Source organism: Corvus moneduloides, chromosome 3, assembly GCF_009650955.1.
Source record: "Corvus moneduloides isolate bCorMon1 chromosome 3, bCorMon1.pri, whole genome shotgun sequence".
Lineage (NCBI taxonomy): Eukaryota > Metazoa > Chordata > Aves > Passeriformes > Corvidae > Corvus > Corvus moneduloides.
This window is the reverse complement of record NC_045478.1, coordinates 76488821-76513742: the sequence shown is the minus strand read 5'-3', so window position 1 is coordinate 76513742 and position 24922 is coordinate 76488821. Positions and strand designations below refer to the sequence as shown.

General features: G+C 36.1%; 1 protein-coding gene across 4 annotated transcripts in view; it reads right to left on the bottom strand.

Moving 5' to 3' along the window:
- The window catches only part of LYST (lysosomal trafficking regulator), a 79100-nt gene that overhangs the window by 21419 nt on the left and 32759 nt on the right, over nt 1-24922 (bottom strand). For all 4 annotated transcript variants that reach the window (XM_032102262.1, XM_032102264.1, XM_032102260.1 and 1 more), the window contains 20 exons: nt 24239-24412; nt 22676-22836; nt 21114-21304; nt 19358-19603; nt 17664-17837; nt 17235-17384; nt 16479-16616; nt 14550-14748; nt 13211-13342; nt 10470-11112; nt 9848-10025; nt 8816-8985; nt 7184-7414; nt 6096-6262; nt 5459-5611; nt 4075-4266; nt 3356-3534; nt 2141-2347; nt 680-856; nt 130-206 (listed from right to left, as the gene is read on the bottom strand). In XM_032102262.1, the coding sequence (XP_031958153.1) occupies nt 130-206; nt 680-856; nt 2141-2347; nt 3356-3534; nt 4075-4266; nt 5459-5611; nt 6096-6262; nt 7184-7414; nt 8816-8985; nt 9848-10025; nt 10470-11112; nt 13211-13342; nt 14550-14748; nt 16479-16616; nt 17235-17384; nt 17664-17837; nt 19358-19603; nt 21114-21304; nt 22676-22836; nt 24239-24412 (3939 nt within the window). The remainder of the gene's footprint in view (nt 1-129; nt 207-679; nt 857-2140; nt 2348-3355; nt 3535-4074; nt 4267-5458; nt 5612-6095; nt 6263-7183; nt 7415-8815; nt 8986-9847; nt 10026-10469; nt 11113-13210; nt 13343-14549; nt 14749-16478; nt 16617-17234; nt 17385-17663; nt 17838-19357; nt 19604-21113; nt 21305-22675; nt 22837-24238; nt 24413-24922) is intronic.

Sequence of the window (24922 nt, the reverse complement as noted above, 5' to 3'; positions counted from 1 at the left end):
GCTTGAAAGCTAGTGATGCTGCTAGTTTGAAAAAACCCCATCCATAATAACCACACAGCAACTTTGCAATGGAAAGTGATGAACAGAGGACATTTCTTAGAGTTCTTGCAGCCCCTTTAAGGTACTTACTTCTGTTGATTATTAGCCATTGTCTTCTCCCAAGCAGCTCTGTTTACACCTTCTTCCATCTCATATTTCTTCTGATCCTGAATGGAAGTTTTACACATTACTTTCTTTTCTCAGGTGGACAAAATAAGGAAGGAGAAGCTAAAGGTGATGCCAATTTAAAAAAGGAAGACTGAAAAAACTGTTCAACTGATATCTTCACAGCATTTAAAGCCAGCAAGGCTTCATTTCAGTTACTGCCATTTTATTGTATTTATATATAATTTTTCTCTTTGCAAGAAATCAAAAATTTTCTTGACAATAAGAGATACTAGTAGCTTATTATGAACTCCCATCTTCATCTGGATTAAATAATACATTTAACCAAGAAGCTTCTGAGCTTGCTGTGAAGTGCTGAGTGTATGTGACACAAATATTTAGAACCCAAAGAGAATTCCCAAAAGCATAAGCCATGCACCAAAGAATACTACAATCTGCAGTTAAACTCTGATCCCGTATAAGACAACTGTCTCAAATACACCCAGTTTTTAAAGCAAAGTTTTTATTCACAAACCTCTTTCAATGCTTTTATTAAATCTGGTTTTCGTCGTGGGCTCAGGGGAATGCATTTATAGCCACAACTTTTCAGTGTATTCATTAAGTCTCCTGCCGATCTTTGCTGCTCTTTGGTCATCCCATCGCTGTGACTGTGCATTAACTCATACAAATAGAGCACTAATTTAGGCCCATGCTAGAAGATGAAAAGAAGGAAAGAGGGGAATACAGATGTATGGTCACTCTCGTTTTGACAACACTGAGCAGTTTTTTCCCCTCTGCTTTTATTCCCTTTTCTAGGCAGACTGCACAGATTTCTTCTACTAATTATTCTCTAATTTTAAAAGATGTCAGCTTTAATGGTTAAACTTTTATAAAACTAGAAAAACATGCTGAATTTTATCCTCACATAATAAGATTTGCCCCAGCATCTTGTGACTTTTCAAATGGCTTGCAAGAGAACTGTTTCTTCTCCCTGAGTACTCAGCTCCTGCAGCCTTGTTTATACTTCAGGAAATATGTGCCAGAGACTTCTAATTTTTCCTGTCAAGAACGCTACACCTCATTTGATTAATCAAATTAGAGCTGACAGATAATGAAGTTAAGCAGACACAAGCCATAAATTAAATGCACTCAACATGACACTCCCACACAGAAGCCATTGCTAGTAAAAGAGGGGTTTTTTTCCTGGTAAAACTGTTATTTATTTGAATAATGTATACGTGATCAGAAATATGAGTGCTATAAATGAATCCAATAAATACTTTCTCTTCTTAGTATACAGTGACTCAAATTGTGGCATGTCTTATTTCATTCTTGCAGTTCCTGAAGGTCTCAAACTGCAACATTCCTACCTGCTTTCTCCCTGTGGCTCTAAGAAATGCTTGCTCTCAAGCTTGAACTAACAGAGTACAATTAAAAAAAGCTTTCTTCTGACAAACTCGGAAAAGCAGGGAGAACCTATTCAGCTATTTGACTTAAGAAAATGGAATACACAATCCCACTTTAAGAACTGATAAAGGCTAAGTAAGGAAAGAGAGAGTACTGCTTTGGTTGAGGATTGACTGCTTCTTAAAATCTAGTTGAAATCAATTCTTACAAGCTTCAGGAAGTCTGCAGTTAAGAATTCCAAAGCAAGGATAATTTCTTCCTTAATTTGCTATTTTAGGGTACCTTAATTCCTAGCTTCCTCAGTAAAATCCTTCATGTTAAAACTCATACCACCTTTTGTCTCTACACTGCACAGGGAAGGTGTTCGATGCAGAACAGCATCAACATACCCAGACTTAATTCTATCTGTCCTCAAGACAGCACAGCAATTGCAGAGGTACGTGCAGGCCTTTTATATGCCAATTGTCAGTCACTAAACATTGCTAAAATAGCAGTGAACAACTAGGCACATACAGTTCTAAATAACTGTAACATCTAAAACAATTGAATAGAGGTTTTAAAAACTTCTCCCAAACACTCCTGAGCTTACTTGCAAAGTTGGGCTAAGACAGTCATGCAAAATCTCTTGGTGGTTTACTTCATGTAGCATCTCCAAAGCCTGCTTCCTCTCCTGCAGCGGCCTTACAGGAGACAAGTTATGCACAAGAAGCCTCCCAAGTTGCGTACGGAATGTGTCCTTACATAACAAGAGGATCCTGTTCCACTGCTGTTTTGGAGTGCTCATTCTGCTGGTGCCCTTAGTAATGGAGACAACTTTTTAATATCACACAGTTAGGGCTTACTTCTACCAAGTTTTTCACATTACAAAATAAACACAGTTAATATGATCAAAATACAAGACAAAGTTTTATCTACCAAAATAAGTGTTTTAATTTAGTACAGTGATTATTATTATGGGTTAAAAGGCATTCAACTAAAACAATCCAGAAAGTGAAAATTGTGATGTAGAGGATTTAAAAAACAGAGGGTTTTTTTGATTGCTCATTTTAATCAACAGCCCTTTTACATTAATCACCAGTTTCTGAACAGATTACCTCAAAAGATTAGAAACCATGCCTTGGAAGGAGATGTGTGTGTTCACAAAAAGAAACTTGCCATCTTTGCAAAGTGCTACCAGTATGGCACAATGGAAAGATAATCCATCTATCAAACGTAATTTTTCTGAGATAGAAAGAAAATTATGTAGAACCACTTTTACCAAGATGACCTAAGAAAGAGTAATAACACTCTTCATATTATCCAAGCAAAAACTGATCACCTTGGAAAGGCTGACAAGCTAACACCTGTATGTTAGAAGAGAAGACTTTCAGCCCTTTGGAAGGAATTGAGAAAAAGAGAAATCTGTCCTTCCCAACTCCAAAAAATACTATAAACACAAATTGCTCAGAAAATCACCACCTGTGGAGGCACAGAAGATCTGCTTTTATAGGCTTCAGCAAACCTAAATGCTGAAGTTTAAAACACCAAGCAAATTTGCTTAGTGCAAGAAAGTCTATTTAAGTTTTGTGTTCTTGTTCAAGCAGAATTTTGCTAAATGTAAAGATAAAAAATCAGAACAGATCAATTTATTATTATTTTACAACTGCAGAGTAACTGGGAAGCTGAACAGGGTTTTTAAAGCCACACTTGAATGGGGAGATGCAGTAAGAAAAGCATTTATGGACCGAATACACTATGCATGAAAGTTCCTAATAAAGGAATCTTACGAAATACGCTTCAATGTGGAGAGCATCTAATTACTTACAATGGATACTTTGATTCCTTCCACCAACATTTTGACCATTTCTTTAAGAAAAGGATTTATTCTGCTAGTCAGTTCTTGCTGGCTTTCTTCTTCAGGAACTTCCAGTTGAGATGTTGAAAGTCTGCTTTGACTTGTATTTTCTGTTATACCCAGTACATCAAGGCACTCTTCGGTAGAGGCTTAAATTTTAAGAGGTACATATTGATCAGTACCGTCTCAAGCGTGATAATCCTACAATCCTTTATATTTAAAAGATTGTACAATACAGGAGAAAGTACAAGATTATATTTGTATATTAATTATATCAAACACTGTCTTTGCTGATATATTTACCATATTTATTCTCTCTTGCTTTTGCAGAATTTGAACTAGCTCTCAAAGTCATCAAGTCTTGATAACTAATGTAGTCATTTCATTAAAAAATTGCATTTTAAGAGAGCAGATGCTCCCTTTGGCAATTAAATCTTCAGGTAATAATTCAGGCAGCTAACACACGAATGGACTAATGTAGAAATAAAACAACTGTTCAGTTCATTCAGATAAAAAACATTACCCAGATTGCCAGTTACATAATACTGAGAAACAAATCACAGAGAATGATGTTTTATGGCTAAATCCATTAAACTTGTGTCAATAGTACGACTTTCCTAACACGTCAACACTGCAAAAGCAAGAATTCAGTTGTCATCAAAACAGAAACAAGCAAAAAGAAATCCTACCTAAATAAATGAGCCTGTTAACAGCCAGAACAGTCAGCCTCTGTAACCTTTGTGCAAACTCAGACTCAGTGGCTTGGATAGGATTTTCTTGGCTCATTCTCCGCTGCATCATCATGTTGAATTCTTCACTTGCTAGTGAGCGCATTTTCACCAGCAGAGCATCAGACTGAGCAAGTGAAAACTTCCTGGAACCTTTAAGGAGAGAAGCATGAATAGAATTCTACTAAAATGTAGAAAAACTCAATCACTCAGCAACTGCTTACATCCAAAGAGACCACATCATTTAAGGAAACTAACATTCGAAATACATCAAGATCAAAGGGAACAGAAGTGTCACTGGGTGTTTTTGTCTTTCTTATTTTTAATTTTTAAAGCTTTTTGATAATAAATATATAAATTTCAAATAATAAGTAATACCACAAAATGAGTTAGTCTCAAGATCAGATTTATCATATAACTTCAAATGTTTTTGCACAAAAATATGGAACACACTACTTTTATTCCTCTTTTTATTGTATAAATTGGATAAAGGATTAAAAACTAGCGATGCAACAAAATATCACATATTGCAGAGTGGGTTCATCAGTACAAATGATGGGCCAGACATATCATCAAACACATTTTGTACCATACCTATTGCCACTAATAGAAGCACAGTATCTAACTTACAAGAATATTCCTCAGAATTTTCTTGAAATGAACTGGCAGGCCTTGACTGTACTTCCTTCTTTTGGAAATAACTATTTCTATTTACCTTTAGTGCCTTTCCAAGTTCACTAATATAAAAACATTTCACTATACTTAATATATATGTATATAACATTTCACTAGGTTGATGGAGGGGGTTCTCAAAAGATGACCATCTCAAAAGAAACATTCCCATAGTAAATAGGGAATAACAAGTCTTTGACAGGTTGTTAAATTGTATCTTTTGTGAAGTCCTTAATGCAGCTTCATTTATAAGAAACATACAAAATCAACTTACAGCCAGAGAACTCCAAAACCTCTACAGGACTGACAAGCTATTGAATACTGGGAAAGTATTACTGCTGAAGCTAGAACTGAACACAGGTTTTAAAAACCACAGTGGCACTTCCAAGTATAAATTTGGAGTGGCAGGTATTTATTTCAGGATGATCTCTAATGAAAAGCTGTTGCAACGAAGCAATCCTCACACCATAGCAGTGTTAGTTACAAGCACTAACTTGATTTTGGCATTATCTTACTGTGAGGTTGGCTATTACAAGCATTATGAATCACTTTAAAAGCATCTTTACTAAGCAACTTGCGAATTTAAGAGAATCCCAAAAGAAGGTAATCTTGTGGAACCATCAAGTAATACATACAGGAGAAAGTACAAGAATGCTACGCTTCTGCTACTCACCCGCGATGCCTTTGCGCTTTTGAAACATTGTGTGATGTGGTGCTGAGGGTGGTGGGGCTGAACTGGCCTGCTCCTGAGCATCTTGGCTTGCTGTGGTTTTTATTAATTCAATGGCTGCTTGAAGAACTCTTAACTGCAGAACAATTGCCATATCTAGAGAGAGAGGCATAAAAAGTATACATGACCTGCTTTACAACTCTTCAAGAATTTTTACCAGATGTTTGTAACAAGTCAAAACACAAAATGTGTCAAGAGCTATAAAACTCTAGATTCCACAGGAGTCACACAAAGTCAGCTCACTATTCCACAGATACAAACACTACAGAAATGAGTTCTCATACAAAAGCCATTGAATTTGATTACTCCAAAACAAGCTACATGAAACGGCACAGAACGTTTCCATTTAAATATCCTTAAAGAACTTTTACAGTCACTGTTTTTTCAGATTAGCAGTACACAATTCTTGACCACAAGGCAGGCTCCTAAGGAAAACTACTAATTTGAGTATGACTTAGAAGAGAAAGATGCATCACCAGGAAACTCCCCCTTCTCCCTCAGCAGGAATATTAAACAAAAAACAATGGGGAAGGGATTTATATTCCAGTCCCATGACCCCAAAAATTAGCAGAGAACTTACTTTGCATCCTTGCATTTTTACTATTTTGAAGATGACCCAGCAGCACAAGGAGGTCTTCAATAACACGAAAATATTGAGAACCTGAGGAGCTGCAGGCATGAATTGCAACTGCTATCAGCAGCTGTTGTATATCGCATGCAAGTAACTTGTAGTCATTCAAGGGAATGCTGCAAACAAAGTTGTAGTTACCAGAAACATGACAATTCTAGTAGACTGTAACTCTTAACAAGACCCATTATTATTCCCCTTGTTACTTCTGCCCGCTGTACCTAGTATTACATTGTACTTCATATAAAAATGTTACTGCTGAAGACTAGAAAGTTATATTTCAAGACATTTCTTCAGTGTTAACTCTGGCAGATTGGAGGCCTGCAAATTTTTGAAGCATTCTAATGTTGAGAGCAGCACAGTTTTATTGGCAAAGCAATGATGTATTACTATCAGACTTTTAAGTTAAAGAACAAGTCTGAAATCCTGTATTTCTCAAAAAAATATCAGGATAATCTCATTTTGTAACCATGCTGAACAAAAACTATATTGAGGTAAAAAGGAAACCTTTCCATTTCTTCAGGATACCAACTAATGGAATAAAATAAGAAAACCCTGTCTCTCTTTTGTTCCCTCTATAACCTTTTTTAAAGTACAGAATCTTTATAGCTAATAAAGTCATTGAAGTTACTCAAAATCTCAAATATTAAATCACAGACAGTACAGGAGAGACTTTTCAGTTTTGATATTGACCATAGGTACAGTAGAATGCTATAATTTTCTGGGCCTTTATCTTACTGATCAGTTTTATCAAGAAAAGCATTGAAAGTGCAGACAGTGTGAGAAAAATCACATTTTAAAATGTCATTTTCCTTGAATGTTTAAGATATGGAAAGAACATTTTATATTCCATTATTTGAACTGACTATCTAAACATTAACTTTAAATTACAGATATAAATAAAGCTGAAAAGCTCAAACCCAGTATTATTTTGTACATGCTCTCTGATAATTTCAGAAAGTAGAAAAAATACAATACAGTACTTTCTTGTGAGCCTTAAGGCTGTGCCTAGAATAGATAGCAACAGAAACAATACTCACTTTGTTTCCAGTCCATTGAGAGCAGCCAGTGTATTACACAACACATAGAGCAAACCATTATCAAGCAGTAGGTCAGCAACTTTTGAGCAGGAATTTATGATTTGCAGGAGGAGACAGAAGCAGTTATGCAGCAGAATGTTATCATAGAGAGAATTCTCTATTAGACCCAGAACAGGAATGACACACCATTTTCGAAAGAGTCCAACATTCTTGACATCTTCCAGATCAAATCTGTTACCAGAAATATGAGTAAGTGGCATCCTAAAGAACAGCCTGATTAAAAAAATAGTACATGCAACTGGAATACCAGTTATATATCAGGTACTGGTATTTTGGCAAAGATATCCATGGTAATTTTCTACATTTTGCTGTAGTATCAATACCTATCTACTAAAAAATCCAGTAAGAGAAAAATAAACTTTTCATAGAGCCTCAAAGAAATTAAGTGCCTAAAAATTAAATCTGATGCTCCAGCTAACTACCAACTGTCTACAATATAGATTTCATGAAAATAGAGGGGTTTTTAATCAGTGTAGAAAAAGGATGCATCACCTTTCCAATAGTCACTATTACAACCAACACAGACACTATCAAGAAAACAAATACAGCTTGTCATCAATATAACAATATACTGACTGTCAGGTTTGATATCCTATATCTGTTGCTGCTGAAGTTTAAGTTTAGCACCTGGCTTATTGTGATTGCAGAATGCAAAGCAGTGCTTCAGACCTTATTTTACTGGTGCACTAAGAAACTGCGTTACTATTGTAAGGTTATCAGCCTAGTTATAATAGTTATCGTATGACTATTATACACAATCCTAAAAATTTGGGACATTAGAATTACCTTTCTAGCCTCATAATAAATCCTGAAGAAGTAACAGTTTTGGGGCAAATTAAGCAGCCATGACTAAACATTGCAGTTAAACAGGAATAGTTTTTGAGTGGTGAAGATCAGGTCAAGAGGCAGAAGTAATATGGCTACAAATCCTGCAGAGGCAGCGATTGAGAAGGAACTTTTTGGAAGATTTTTGCACTGATTATATTTACACATGTGATTTCTGCACAAGCATTTAGTCAGACTAATTCTAAAAAATATCATTTACTTATATAGCTGTCTGCTTAAAGATAATCTCCTTTACTGTCAATATGAGGTGGCTCTTTGGTTCATGAAAATGGGGTATCTCTGGGATTTTCCCTAAAAGGGGCAGTCATTTAAATTTAGAGCCAAGACCAGGAAGCAGCCGTGGCTTCAAGATTTTTCCTTAATCACCTTCCAAAATCCAAGAGCAGAAGTCTAGTGACTACTATTTAAGGATACAAATCAGTATCATGTAGGATCAGAGACAGAGTTAAACTGATTACAGAACATTTGAGTGCAAAGGCCTCTGAGGCACTCAGAAAGTCTGAGTGTTTACAAGATCCCAGCTCACAGCCTCCATCAGATGAAGCTGCCTGCAAACAGTTTAAGGGCCACACAATAGCCCTAAAGATTTTAATACATTTCAGTGTTAAGCAAGCAAAACATACCAAAATAGTTTTGAAGGAACTTTTTTTATGGCTGTTGACCAGCAAAGTGCACTGCTTGTAACTCACACATTGTTACGGGACATAAAAACACAGCATTACTTACTCTTCATCCAAGCCAACAGAGCGGCCAAAAAGCATTTCCAAAAAGCATTCTACAACTTCCTGAGTCCCTTGATGAAGATACAGCTGGTTGGCTAGCAAAGAGAAGCCTCGATTCTTTAAGAACTTCTCCTTCTGCTCCCTCCTTGCTCTGTTGAAATATGCATCCAACAACTAAAAATAAATGCATAATTATGGTGTAAGAGTTAAACATTTAATATAATTGCCCTAAAAGTTAATTGTTGTCTGTGATTGAAATAACATTTTTTAAAATTCAAGATTGAAAACATCAATTATACTATTGCAGCTGCAATCTACACTGTCCTTGTTACAATCAACATCTGATAATATATTTTTGATCTGAAGATTCTTATGTTTTTCATAAAGTTTGGGGCAGATGCAATCACACAACAGTTAGCAAAAAAACACTCAAACTTCCTACATTTGTTCCATCTTGCACTTTGGTGTGCATGCAAATGCATGCATGACTTTTGTCCTCAATAAAGCCATACAGTCTTACTCTTTTTCAAATTAAAATAGAAATCTACTCAAAGTTTTTCATCTACATTAAGGAACACTGTCCTTAATACTACAAAAATCTCTGAAAATGTTGTAAAGCCTCAACTCCATCTTCAGTCCACAAATGTGTGGATGACTCCTCAGAATAGCTCAAAGTCAACTCTGATAAAAGCCAAACTAAAGTGCAAGCACTTTTTTACCTACTGCATTGTGTTTTGTGCCACTGACTTTCTACATTGTTGCTTCCATTTACATTGGTAATGCCATCATAAACTCTTAAGGCCTTTGGCTTATGTTATAGACTTTGTTTATCTATTCAAAGAGTCTGTGTTTATGTTGCTTTGTTTGGTTGGGTTTTTTTTTAAATCCATGGGGTGGAAACTTATCTTAAAATTCAGAAATAGATGCAGAAAATTGAAGAAAGCTTAACAAAAATATTAAAAACCCATCACATGTCCAACATGTTAACCATGCCAGTTCACATCTTTTTATCAGAAAACATTTGATATAGGCCTACTTTAATGACTCCTTGTTGTATGAGAGGAGATGGGTGGTTCACCAGAACTATAAGATAATCAGGTTGGATAAGTTTGTCCATCACATCTTCTAGCATGATATCAGGTAGGATTAGGAGAACTCCACGCAAGAGATCATATAATCCACAACAGATAAGCACAAGATAGTCTTCTGCACATCTGAAAACAGAGGAATATGTTTTACCACTATTTATGATCTACAGCAGGGAAAATTAAAAAATGCAAAGTTGTAATTCTTGAGGGACAGGAAGAAGGTAAGGGTTAGAAATTTGGAAGACATCATTTCTCCAATACTCCTACTACCAATCTTCATTAACACTTATTTTTAGATGGCAGATAGTAAAAAGTAGTTCTGACCAGAACTACTTTTTTTGTGAGCAGTTCCCACTTCTACTGTACATAGCAAAAATCCTGATTTTAAATTTTTTTTATGTAAATACAGCAAAAACTGAAACAACATACACTAAAAGCTTAAAAATTTGTATATGACAGCCATTGGAAACATTCCCTTACTTTTCAGGCTTCGAAATTTTAGAGAATAGTAATCAAGACCAAGAACTGTAAAATTAAAGCTCATGTTAATTTATTATTTTATGCACTTACCTGTCATCAGGGCTTTCAGATGGTTTTGGGGTATTCTCATTGGCTGAAGAAAAAGCAAGACTGTCCCAGTCTTCAGGAAGTACATTCTTCTGGTCAGCAAAGCTTGGCCAGCGAGCAATGGCTGATGATGTTCCAAGAACAGAGAATGCTAAGCCCAATCCTGCAAAATTACTCTGACCCTTCTGAAACGAAGGCAGTCCTTTCAGATTGTCTGGACGCCGTAGCAATGCCCCAGCTGCACCACCACCAGCAGCTTCATTACCTTTCAGGTCTGCATCAGCTTCTTTACCCTCTAATGCATTTTCAGATAACTCTACTTCTTTTGCAATATCCTCAAATGTTTCAGCAGATGTTAGCTCTGAGTCACAAACTGTTTTTGCAGACTCACAGCTGCTAAGGAAGAGTTCTTCCTGTACTCTCCTCATAGTTTCAGAACTTTCTACAAAACCAATTCTACCCTGAAGATCAATGTAGTCACGTTCACCAGTGATCTGCAGGTCATCAACACTGCTTGCCATTCTTTCAGTAAGTCTTTTTCGATGAACTTGGGATGAGGAAGTAGGTGATGCTGGTAAGCTTTTAGAAAGCCTTCTATGTGCCTGAGAGCTTATCTTCTGCTGTACACTAGCCTTGGAAGTGCTCCCTAGAGAAATAAGGATACGATCAGCATTTCTTTCACGCTAAAACCCAGCTTTTCTCTCAATGTTATGCTCTTCATCCATTTAAATTGCAGTGACCCAAGTTAATTTTATGTGCAAAACTGATTCAATGCCTAACACAGCTCAGATTTGGTTAATCAAAGTAGAGATAGTAAACTACTATGTAGCCATATGTTTAGCAAGTCACAAATGTGAAAGAAACAAAATGCAATGTAATTTTTGCCAGTATACCGGAGTTTCTAGATTTAAGTTATGATCCTTCCACCTAACCCTGAGCAGGAACTTCTGTAGAATCACTGAGGGTAGAGGGCAGAGCTGGAGGTGTCTACACCAGACTCCTTGCTCAAAGCAGGGTCAAATAGAGCAGGTTGTTCTATTTGGAGCTTTGTGTAACAGGTCCAATCTGCAGTATTTCAGTGGACATCAAAATACTACTCACCAACCCTTTTACACTAAGGTTTTACACATACTTCACATTAGAACAAATAAGTGCATGTTTTATTTAACAGCGCTTGCTTTTAACTGCATCTTTTGACCTGAAACAGTCAAACTTTCAGAGCATGTTACAAGTCTTTAACAAAATATAGTTTTAAGAGGGGAAGTAGTCTGTATACAAGACAGGTAGAAGAAGTTTCCTGTTAGTCTAGGAAAAGGAGTTTTTTCATTCACAAGTATTTTGGAGACCATGAACCAGTTAGTACTAATGCAGTGACAATGCATCAGGAATGTATTTTTTTATGAGCGAGATATATATGAAAGAAATGCATGAATATACATACACACATACTCGTGCCAACACAGCCTGACCAAGCTGGCCTTCACACAACAGGGGAGATCTACACAGCTGCAACAGTCTTACAGTCAAGCTTTCACACACATTAGCAGGTAGTACAACAAACTGCAAACCCAAGTGCAGGTAGCAGGCTATTTAACGCACATACAAGTTCAGATATTTTATAGAATCATGCAATGTTAAGTGGATGGAATGGAGCTCAAAAGTCTTCTAGTCCCAGCACCTCCTGCCATGGACAGGGACACCTCCCCACTAGACCAGGCTGCTCAGTGCTTCATCCAACCTGGCCTTGAACACTGTCAGGGTTGGGGCATTCACAACCTCCCTGGGCAACTTGTTCCAGTGTCTTGCCACCCTCAAACTGAAAAATTTCTTCCTAATATCTAATCTAAACTTCCCCTCTTAATTTGTGCCCATTACTCCTTGTCCTATCACTATTACAGTTCCTGATTAAATATAATATTTTATATAAATAAATGTATAATTTATATAATTTTGAAATTAACATTAGGAAGCACAAACACTCAAACATCTATTTTCACAAAAAACATTATTTTGAGTATTCCTCTGGCTCATACGAATAATCTCTATTCAACAACAACAATCTGGAAATACTGATAAAAAAAAGCACTCATTTAGAAAAGTGAGATTTCATACATTTTCCATATGGGAAAAGGACTGATTCCACACACAATTTAATACTGTGATATGTTCTTTATACTGCTGCTTTACTAAAAAGACTAAAAAAACTTGAATAAACACTGTTTCAACTGAAGTAGCGCTTCAAGACTCAAGTTCCTTTTCCTAAACTAAGTAGCAACAAGATATCAATTGTAAAGGTGTTACATTGTGATACACAGAATATAGCCAGTCACATATGAACTGAAATACATGGATGGATGTGAAGGATTATGCACAAAAAGTATCAGCTTAATGCTTTCTACCCAGATAAGATAGCTGCCTATGGCTCGCTACTTCAGCTGCTGCCAGGTCAGGGTGCTCTCACGCATCTCTAGCAGGTCTGTTTAACAAATGAAATGATTCTGCTTATCTGGTCCACTTCACTGCCTGAGCCATCAATGTGGCAATTTGTTTCAGCTTAAGAATGAGGAGCAGTTTAGGTAGCATGTTCTGTTCCATCCTTCTTACTCTGCTGCTCAGGCATCAAGCTCCAAGGGACAGGGGGAGATTTGTAAGAAATATCTGTGGGAAAGTAACACTTTAAGGCATTCTAGTCATTTGCCAAAAGAGTGTGTTTTAACATCCTTGTTTTTCCAGTATTGTTTTACCTTCCAGTGGTAAAGCTGTAAATCCAGTTGGAGACGTAATCACAAATGCAGAATTGTCTACTGACTTCCCACCACTGCTGGAATTTCTCAGGTACCTAAGTGATTCAACTTTCTCCTGGAAAATTTTGCCATCTAGAAAGAAAAGATAAGGGGGGAAGTTACATAAAAACTTTTTATGTTTGCATTGCTGACAAATTAGACTCATAGTAGCCAGGCTACATTTTGAGTTGATCACTGGAGACTAATGAGAAGTGCTCAAATCCAAAAGACTGAGAAAAAGCACTTTTTGGTTTAGTGATATAACTTCAAAATTTACTTTAGAACACTGAAAATATAATGATGTACTAAAGCAATTATATTTAAAGACAGTCCTTGCAGACATACTGACAGCACTGACAACTGACTTTGTCATGTCAAAAACAGGTGACTGTTCTCAAACAGCCTAAAAAGGCTTCAAGTATCAAAACATGCATTCTTCCCTCACTCAGAATTTTATAACAGTTAGTATTAGAAGACAGATACAAATAAACACAACTGTGCTGCCTTTGAAACTGATCACTAAAACTGGAGGTACACAGGTATTTGCAAAAGGAGAAAATATTTCAAACTTGGATGATGCTTTCCACGTTTACATAAATCATAGCTTAGGTTGTACAATGCTAATATTCAAGCATGAACTATACATTGTTTCACATTTTTAAGAAGTGCAAGAAATATTTTTTAAAGCTCACATCATTTTGCCAACATGATGATCCAGCACAGATATATTAAAACAGCTGTTGCTCTAGGTCTGCACCCCTCAGAGCCCACAAGCACTGCCTGTGGCTCGTATGCAATGAACTGATGGAGCCTGACAATGACATCCTGCAGTGCAACTAATCAGTTGCTAAAAATGCTCCTCAGACTGATTATTTTTCTAGGAATTCAGTAACAAGAAACAAGAAAGAAGTGCAGGAAGGACCAAATACACATTTCTGAAGAAGTTCCATTTATAGGTAAGCTAGATGTTTTTTCTAAATTTGCCTGCAGACAAATGTGTCCAGAAAGGCAGCTAAGATTAAGCATTCTATTTAGCAGCATCAAACTTTAAAGAAAGTTAAAGGCATAACCACCAGAGAAATTATCTAGACAGAAGAAAGCTCTCAAAGTAAACCAAGCAAAGTCTAACTGTAACCTGTCTCAGAAAATTAAAACTAGTCTATAGTATTAAGTTCCAACAGTTCAATATTTTTTAATAGATATTCATTAAAATACAGCACATCTTTTTTTCTTTTAGATATTAGTTTATGACAAGATTTTTATTTTATTGTTTATTTCTAGCTAAATGTGGCATATTTACCTATGTGTAGGGAAAAGTAGAAGTTGACAGGGTTGTGACAAACATATGTATTAGTGGGAGGGTGAACTGCTAAGAGAAAATTAAAGACCAGTGTCAGCAATTCCAGGTCTGGGGGAGAACCAAGTACTTCTTCAATTATTTTCACAAATGACCTGCAAACCTCCCGAGGCAGGGATGTAAGGTGTCCTTCTTTATGCTCCTAGAAAGAAAGAGTAGTACAACTGTAAGCTACTGGCAATTTTAATTTAACAAATTGTCTTTTTTTTTTTTTTTTTCAATTGTCATGCTGTAGTAGAACAGACAAGAAAAGAAGCTCAGCTAATAAAGCTGTACTCTTTAATTTTGAGAGGAGCTACTGTACCTCCTGAATGTTATTTAAATCCATCATGCACCAAATATTGCAGATGTTATGCAAGTTGATTTTCAGAAAAATGAACATCTGCATAACTATACTGCTCTGTCAAAAAATGCTGGAACTTTAGGACATGAATCACCATTGAAAGTACAGTTTATTATCATTGGATTACATATTTGTAGAGAAACTAATAGTTGCCAAAAGCAGTAACTCAAACATATTAATAACTTTCTGAACAATACCACACTGAGTCTTCTGTATTTCCACTTCAGCAGCCCTTTTTATAAACATACACATTTGAGATTCACTGATAATTATACTTGTAACTTCAGCTTGATCAAGCATTCCATATAGTTTGACAATGGCTAGCTGAAAAAATCTATGTATATAGATTTTAGAACAAAATTTCAAGAAACTTGTGGGAAACTTCACTGTAAGGTGAGCATGGTGATTATCTTGTTTCTTTCCAACTTCTCTAAATTTACCTCTTTTTTTGATACCCAAGCACCTTAACTGAGACTGCTGTAGGAAAAGATTAAATGAAGTTAATCTGAGTAAGCTTTTTCAAAGAAAAAACTTTGTGTAGTTTCACCTTTGTTCCATCACAAAATTGCCAAGTCATTGTTGACCAATTTGAGTAAATTTTTTAATCAAGAAATTAATTTTTCCCCAATATGCAAAAAAGACAGAAGAAATACTACGAAACATTCTATATCTAGGCATTTGCACTAATATACAATTTCAAAAGTTAACTATACCACTAAAAAGTTCCAAAAGTAAGGAAAACCACATAAAAATGAAGGAAAAAAAATTTACAGATATTAAAATGATGAAAAAAAATATATTTAAAAATCATTAAAAGAGAAAAAACTAATAAATACATTTCATGTACTGAAGTGAGAAACTCAGAATAAAAAGGAATGCAAGACAGAAAATAAGAGTGCAGAGAAAAGGGATTATTACAATACATATTTTCACAAATGGATACATGTACTATAAGCAGGAAACCATTTCAAAATCATGTTCTTAAGAAGTGTTTATCAAAGGACTGAAGCATTTCCCTAAAGTCCTTTCTGGCGTAGCTATTTCCATGCCAGAGAAGAAGCTACTACTGTACCAAAAATTTGAGATGAGTGCTCAGACTGAGCACTACAGGTGGGCTGCCCCATTAGCTCTGATGAGATATGGCACAGACAGCTTCACTGCACAGTATCTGGTTTTCAGTAATGAAGACAAGAACCAGCACAAGACATCTCAGGTGTTTCTACATAAAAGGGACAGTTCATTTCAGCTCCTGCAGGTGTATGGCTGTGCAAGTAACCTGGTACCTAGGTTTCCAAATCACACCAGATGGTTACAAGCTCTTGTCCCTTCTGTGCAGCAGTAAATAGAGCACCCAGTAAGGAACTGTACCAGTTTACAGCAACAACATCTGTTGAAGATGGAAGTAGTCTGGAAGCACAGAGGGCAGTCTACTCAAAGTTTGCTACAGAATTTAGTCCCTTCTACACCACCCTCCCCAAATAAAAATGGGTATTTGCCAAACACAAAGTAGGATTTCAGAGTGGAAGTACCTGCAGAACCTGACAAGTTAACAGGAAGTGATGTACCACTTGAGCTTTCAATAGCTGTTTAATGTTAAACATCTGTTGGTGATGGTTAGCTCTGATAAGGATTTCTAGAGCTGCTAACAGGGTTTCCCAAACACCTTGCTGAAAAACAAAAAACAGGAATGTAGCTTCAAAAATATATTTGTGAGTCTACACACCAAGGGAAAAAAACCCAACAAAAAACAATAAACACAAAGTCAAGTTAGTTTTACACCTAAGATGATGACTAAATCAATGCAACTGGTCAGGTCAGAACAGGTTAGAAACTAACCAGAAAAGTCATGTTTGTACAAAATTAAGCATGTTTTAATGATTAAGCTATGAAAAAAATTACTTGTCTAAAATTAGTTTTGTACATTCTTAGCTATATTAAGCCTGAATGGTTATTTTCAACAGTTTAACTCCAAAAGAAAACAGATCTTCCTTAGTTTCTCCACAAAAAAACTTATCAATTCAACTTAGAAGTCATATGCATGCATCACATTTACAGATTTAATACACTAAGGCTACCTCCATCATTGATAATGGGAGATTGATATTAAAACAGCTATTCAAAGAAAAACAAGGAACATTAATTTCTCCAGTTACATGTTAGTAACTGGAGGAGTAGTAGTTGTTAGTTAATTACTACAGTTTTCTAAAATTAATTTCAGAGCTGATAATACTGTTTTTAAATATTGAATATTAGACCTGAAGTATTTCCAAAATTAAAGTATTTACCTTTGCTTTAGACCATATCTTCCAGTCAAGCAGCAGCTTTTCTAACAATTGGACATCTTGAATAACTGCAGTAGAATCTGGGTCAAGCTGGAATTGCCCATTTTCATTTATATAGAGAATCTCATCACTGCAGCATCCTTCAAGGAGAGTCTTAAAAAGGGGGGATTTTTTTTTTTTTGAGTATCAAAACACAAAACATTTGTTCTATCCAATTTATAAAAACATTTGTTCTATCCAATTTATAAAAAAACATCTTTAAAGAGACAGCATACTCTTGATAGGGAAGACATATCTACCTGGTCAACACCAAACTTGCTTCAAATCACTGTTCTGCCTTTGTAAAAGCAGCTTCAAATATACAATTAAAATCACAGAGAAGTTTTTTGTCCTAATATTGAACAAAATACCAGGTTTAAAAGAGGACTTTACCTTCAGCATGCGAAATCCAACAATGCAATTTGGTTTGATCAACACCCGATGAATCATAGAATAACCATTACAGTTGTCCATCTCCTGTATTCTCTGTTGATTGTATTTTGTTAAAGATAGTATAAGTTGTAGTGCTAAAGCTTGAGTGTCTTCACAGCTGCTAATCTCTACTACCTGAGAAAAAGGCAAATTTAATAAGACAGTTTAAGTGAGAAACATCTAGAAAAAAAGCTTTGTTGCACTCCTAAATAACTACTTCTGGATTAAATCTCTTTTGTCTATGTGTGTACATGCAGATATTATGCTTGAGGTGCTAATTTCTACTGTGCTAAATTACTGCTATGGAAATAGAAGTCACATTACAGAAACCCCTTTCTAAGAAAAAAATCTGTTCTAAATAAATTTTAAGCAGAAGGTACTTGCCATACTACAAAGTCACAAGGTCATGAAATACATGAGCCACTAATAAGAATAAACTGTTTGCCCTGAAAAAAGTATTTTTCTTAAGTGTTTAAGGAAAGCTATAAAAAAGTTCCTGAAGTTCTAGACTAAGTCTAGCTGTAAATGTCAAACATTAAAGTTTTATTTTATCCATAAAGAGACAAGCAATTTGATAGATGAAGACCATGAACCCTTTTCCCCCTCTTTGCTTTCTACGATTCTTGAATCCCAAGAGCAACTACTATTTTTACCAAAAATGTACAAGAATGAAATCTCACATTAATGGAACTTCAGTTCCTATAGGTTCCCTTGACATGTACCTGTTAATTCTGCTGCACTTATAATACAGGTGTATAAATGTGTAAGACCTGCATTGTCTCACAGCTGATCTATTTGCTTGCCTTACTGATGCAAACAGTCTTCAGCAGGATCTATAGAAGATACTTAGCATAAATTTACATAATACAGTAACATGGATTAGGATTTTCTCCTCAGATTTCACTATCAGTGGTAAAATTACAACAGGCAGTGTCTTTATAATCATTATCTAATGTGCATTTGTTACTACTCTTGCCATACCTTTCAGAACAATGCCAGAGGCACACAAATCAGACAAGTCTTAGGCCTACATTAGTATTTTGTATTAACTGTAGTACTTCAGAGACTGCTAGCACAAATATTAGCCTCTCCATGTAAAGGCCACAGTTAAGCAGTAACTAAGTTACAGCCTTCCTATTTTTCAAATTGCAATTTTTATTAGGATAAGACTTTGAACACAGCTGAACAGTTATCACCAAAAAGCTCTCACTAGTCATTAGATAAAAATAAAGCTTTGCATACCATGTAGTTTCATATTTATTCATACTTGCATTTTGAGTATCCTGTGGTTAAAGATATGCAATGAATTTAGGTGCCTCAAAACAGAGACCAAAAATACAATCAGTTCTACAACACCCTTAAAAACAATCTCTTTTGATATTTAAAAGCCTCATTTCTAAATCAGAATGTAACACCCCATCTTACATATTGGCAATATTATAAAAGCCATAATGCAACAGAACTATAATTACATTTCCAGTTTAAGACAACCTGCATGATGCGGTCTTATGCCACAGATATTTTCAACAAGTTTTCTTTAACAGAAAAGCATCACATGCAGACTAGAGCAAGGCAGCTAGAACAATGATTTTCTACCCAAGATACATGGAAAATTTTATATGGGAGAACAGATACACACACACCCCTCCCCTTACCCTAGCAAAGAGGAAAACAAATGCACCAGTTCCTCCAATTTCATGTAGTATACTCTGCAGAGTTTTATATTCAACTGGCTGAAGTGCTTTTAGATGATGAGAGTCCAATACATTGCTCTGAACTTCTTTCAAACTGAAAGGTCTCTGAGAAGGTACAGTTTTCACCTGACCCTTCAGTCTAATGACAGGCTCGTATATGGTGTACTGACCAGGGCAGCTTGTGGTATAAACAACAGCAAGACTCTCCTGAAAAAAAAAAGGAGTTTAAATTTTTTTCTAGAAATATAATACCAAAAACCACACACACCAAGGACACAAAAAAGCCAAAGGCAAAAGTCACCTAACAGCAAGTTGTAACAACTGTGGCAGTTCATTTCTACTGTAGCGTTAACAGGCACTGAGGTTGCGTGTGGATGCATGTACACTAAAACGCGACAGGATTTCCAAATGTTAGCTAACTCATGCAATAGCTAAAGCATAGAAAATTAAGAAAATGCTAAGAAATTTCACTAAGGATCCCCCTCTCATTATCTGAAGAATTACATAACTTTTTTGCATAAAAAAACAAAGTTACTGACAGAATTTAAAATAAAATGAGCATAGAGAGGCAATGAGTAAATAGTTTCCTTTTCTAAAGTAGCAAGCCAAAATACTGATGCTTATTAAAAACTCCACCAGTTTTTTGTTTTAATTCTATTCTTTATTCAGCTTTGCCATAAGAGAAACTCAACACAAGTTTTGTTAATGAAGAGACTTAAACCAAAGCTCCTATGGAAAGGAACTAACTTATTTTCACAAACATGTAATATTATCTTATTTGGATGTTATTTAGAACAGAGAAATAATTTCATTTAAGCAGCTTGCACTCTATGCAAAAGTGCAAAGATTAATTTATCACTTGAGCACAAGTTCTCTCTGGCCATTTGGTGTTCAGTAAGGCAAAATAAGCTTATAAATTGAATGACTGATATGTTAAGCTCTTATCCCATTCATTCCTTCTTAACCTATTCAAAATTTAGTACCATTGTTTACAAGGATCACATCGAGACAGAATGATCCTTTGCCCACAAAATGAAATCAGAAAAATCCCTCTAGTGGGAACAATTCATACAGCAGGAATTGCTAGCGTATGAATTCCCAGAATATAGCAGGCTTCACTGATAAGCAAGTTTTATTTTTTCTTCCTCTAGCCTAAGTATATTTGCACCTGAATCTAGCAGGGCTGTTTCAGCTGGGAAAGATGACAAAAGCAGTATCTGCCAGCTGGAAAATGACTTTTCAGCTAAACTTGATGCAAACTTACTCCCTTCAAAACCTTCAAGGAATTGGGATGAATTCTTTTGCTTTCTTAAAGCCAGAAAAATCTTCATTTCTCCTCTCAGTTTTAATCTTAAAAGGTTAATTTAGCAGTCCTTGGCTACCTTTACACAAATGGAGGGAAGAGCTACGTATCCATTCTAGAGCTTTTGGAGATGCCTGTTTATCCACTATGATTTATGTGCAGTATTATTTATAGATGCTGGAACATGCAGAAATTTTCAGAACCCAACCTAAAGCAAGATGAAATGGTCACCCTGTGTGGAGTTCAGCTCCCATTAAAATAAGTAGGAAGAGCCCTGCAGTGATTTTAATGAGAAGAAGATTCAATCCTCTCTGCTTTGATCAAATGAAGCACTTTGGGAGACAGCGGGAAACATGTTGCCACTTTCTTAATCAATTCTAAAATATTAAGGAACATTTTTAAGTAGAAACTTACAATTAAAGGCCCAAGATCCACTTCCTTTTTTGTCATGAAGAGCTCCTTAATTTGTTCACATTGTAGAATCTCTTTACTTATGTACTTAGAGAAGTCAGACAATGTTTTGCCATATTTACAAGGCATTATAGATGTGAAGTCTGGGCCACATGTGTATAAGTAAAATGCTTCCTCCAGTCCAATATTTGCACCTAAAACGCAGATAATAATCTGTTAGCTCTTGACTATACAATAAGGCAAAATTCATACATTGGTTAGCAGGATCAGAGACTTTACAAGGAATATCACCAACTGGATTTTGTAGGCTCTGATGATAAAACAATCAGTGCAGCCTTATGCTTGCTATTAGCCACAGTAGATCAGTGACTTCTGACACATCACAGGCCAGATCAATTCAGTGGCAAAGACAACTGAAACCAAGCCAGGAAAATGACCTGCATGAACTGAAGATCAACATCTCTGAGTAATTTCACTTTTTAAAATTAAAAAGTCATCTATCCAAGCCTCCTCAAAGCTTTCAAAGCATAGCAGGATTACAGACAGAAACAATATGCTGCATTGTCTTGGGGACTTGGGTAGTGACTGAGCAGGATGCAACAACAGCACACTACAAGTGACAGAAGGGAAAAAATCCCATAGAAGGTAGAAGACCAAATGAATCTTCCCTTTCTGGGCAGCACATCTTGGGTCATCTGTGACCTGAGAACACAAGCTCAAAAGAAGCACCCAGAAGTACCCAGGTCTGATGTGTGGGGGCATGACAACTGTACAGCAGCAAATCCAGGGCTCTCTGCATATGTCAGCCATGCAGGCAGTAGGCACATGGCAACCAGACCATGTAGATTCTACAGGTTACATTTATGACAAGTATCTTGCCTATGCCCACACAAATACACAGCTACACATACAGGACCTGTATGCGCCACACACCCTGGGCAAACTGATCTCGCTTGTGGAGTAGTCCTGACTGAGCCACAGCACCTGAAATGCCAGGTGACAAAACAGCAGGGTTCCAGCCTTCAGCATTAAACAAACAGTCCAAAATACTAGATAAAATTTCCCAAGGAAGGGGGGGAGAATTATACATCTAAGAAATCCCCAGAGTAACACTACAAGTTCCAGAAATAAGCATGCTTAACTCAGCATTCAGTAGTTCAGATTTTGTTAACTTTTTTATATGCTTCAAGTGATTTGAAGCTAGCAGCAGGTAACTGAAATCAATTTTCCAGGTAAGAGACTGAGTGCTTTAAGAAAAAAAAAAATAGAGCAAATATCACTCTCTCTCTACCCCCTATCCCAAGGTATTATTTTAAAAAATTCTGAAAAAATTGCCAATTATGGCACTAAACAGAAAGCAAGAGAATATGGCAGAAGGACACATTAGGAAGTATCCAATACTGAAACATTTGCCTACATTCTCCCTGATATATTATGCTGCTAAAGGGTGTATTGTTTTTACTGTAAAAACTTGGCATGTTAAACAACATACTAAAATAAGCATTTGATTTTGGAGGGGAAAGAGGAAATGAACACTCATTCAAGAAAAAAGCATACAAAAGTACCATTAAATAGAAGCAGATTTCCAAGATCCCATCTACCCGACAATCGAAGCAAATCTTCTTGGGATGATGCACAATGGCCAATCATGCAAAATGTTTTGTTACTGTCAGATGATAAGCTTGTTTTCCTCGGTAGTGCAAAATCTAAATTAATTTCACATTGCCTAAAAATACATATAAATAAACAAGTTCAAATATTAAGAACTGATCAAAATTGCTATCTAAGATATCCAGCTTACATTTAAAATTCATTTTAATATTCAGTAGATGAGAAGCCATGCTGTCATCAATGCTAAATTACTGAAGTCCTCTTCAACTTCCAGGCACCTTAAGACTCAGTAACAATGATACATGTATTCAAATACTGCACAGAACAGATGAATACAGTCCCAGCTAGGGCTGCCATGAAATCAAGTTTTCCTAGCTCTGAAATACCTTCCTTCTTTCCTCTGACCTCAAAGTGGAAATGGTATGAGCACTATACACACTTTTAAAATACCACAATTTTTCAAGCATTTCTGCTATTCCTAACAAGTCAAAGCCCTTTGAGTATGCTAAAGCATATCATGAAAACTGTGGCTCACATATGCTGGAAAACACCATGTTGAGGATTTGCTTGTACCAGGAAACATTGTCAGAATTGGTGTGCTGCACAGCCACAGGCAATAAGCCTGATGCTTTCAGAAAGCATCCAATTAACTTTATGTGCCTTTATATAAACAGACTGATTGGACTGTAAAGGTCATTCAAAGCTTCCTGAAAGAGCCTAACTATTAGCAAACTAGCAACTAAATCTATACACAGAGAGGCCTCAACAACTACACATGGGGAGAACATTGTAGTATTTTTAGCTTCCTCCCATATCTCCATATTTGGACTTTATTGAATACCAGCATGCACAGGCTTAACATAGCCCTCACAGTCTGGACTTTAGGAAGACAGGGAAAAGACTGATATTTAATAAATTCATTTTTCTCTAATCAGTAAACAATTCATGCACATACAGGCCCACTCAACCTAGTATCAAGTACCTCACTTAGGAGCATGGACCTTAACTTTGCAGTGGAAGTAGTACTTTTCACTGTCAGTTCTTCTCTAAAGTATTTTTTAACTTCTTCCCTATTCATTTCTCTCAGTGGAACAAAGTGACTGCCTTTTCTCCGACTCCTCTTAATTCCTACTTTCAACAATATTGCCAGTACCTGACCTACACCTCCTAAATTTGGATTCATCCAGATACATTATGTCTACTGCTAACTTCATGCCACAGCTTATTTTGGCTTCTACTCAAAATCTTGTAGTACTTCCCTCTTTCACTTATTTGTGATGAAAAAAACCATTGATGTTAGCACTGGTCCATGGTATAAACTGACAATTCTCAAAGTAATCCATGAATATTCGGATACCTCTAAAGAATTCCTAGCAGTGTAACACACCCCCTTCTCCTATCCTAGAAGACTACTCAGCCATAACTGCAGCTTGCACCAAAATATTGCAGATGTTTTCCTACCAGACAATATCTTTTAAAGAAGATAAATGTCTAGGTACAACTAATATGTTCTTTACCTCTGACCAGAAACCCACAGGAACAGCTTTCCATGGAAATTTTTCTTGCCTTCTGGCTTCTGCAGATATTTTAATGCCAAATGCTGCCACCTGCCCACAAGGAAAACGTTCTCTGGAGACTCAGCCTGTGCCAGCAGACCAGCTTTCATCTCATCATTCGGATCCATGCACATACTATGCAAACAGTAGAAAAGGAAAAATGAGGGTGTGTGTTTTCACATTTGCATTTTAAGCCACAAATCTACTCATTTTGGCCTCAGTTAATTTAAGATTGCATTCCTTAACTTTGACAGGTAGTTTTTTGGATCACAGTTCTATTTTTAGAGTGCTCAACATAACCTAGGGAAATCATCACAACACTTTCAACTTAGTTATTTAACTTGTCTGCATAAATCTGCTTACATTTAAGATAAAGATATCTCTATTTCAGAGAAAAGTTATATTTAATTTATTGAAAACACGCAGGTGCTTTGAACACTGAAATAAAGTGTTCTAAAATTGCAGTTTTAGACACATTTCAAAGATACTTAGGGATTATTTATGAGAACTAAATTAGGGCTAAAATGTGCTCAGAAGATTAAAACCAAGACTGTCCCAGTAAGTATTACACAACAGCAATTTTCACAGCTGAGGTGTGAAAACCTACAGCTGCAAAAACCTTTTCCATCTTCACACCTTTATTGT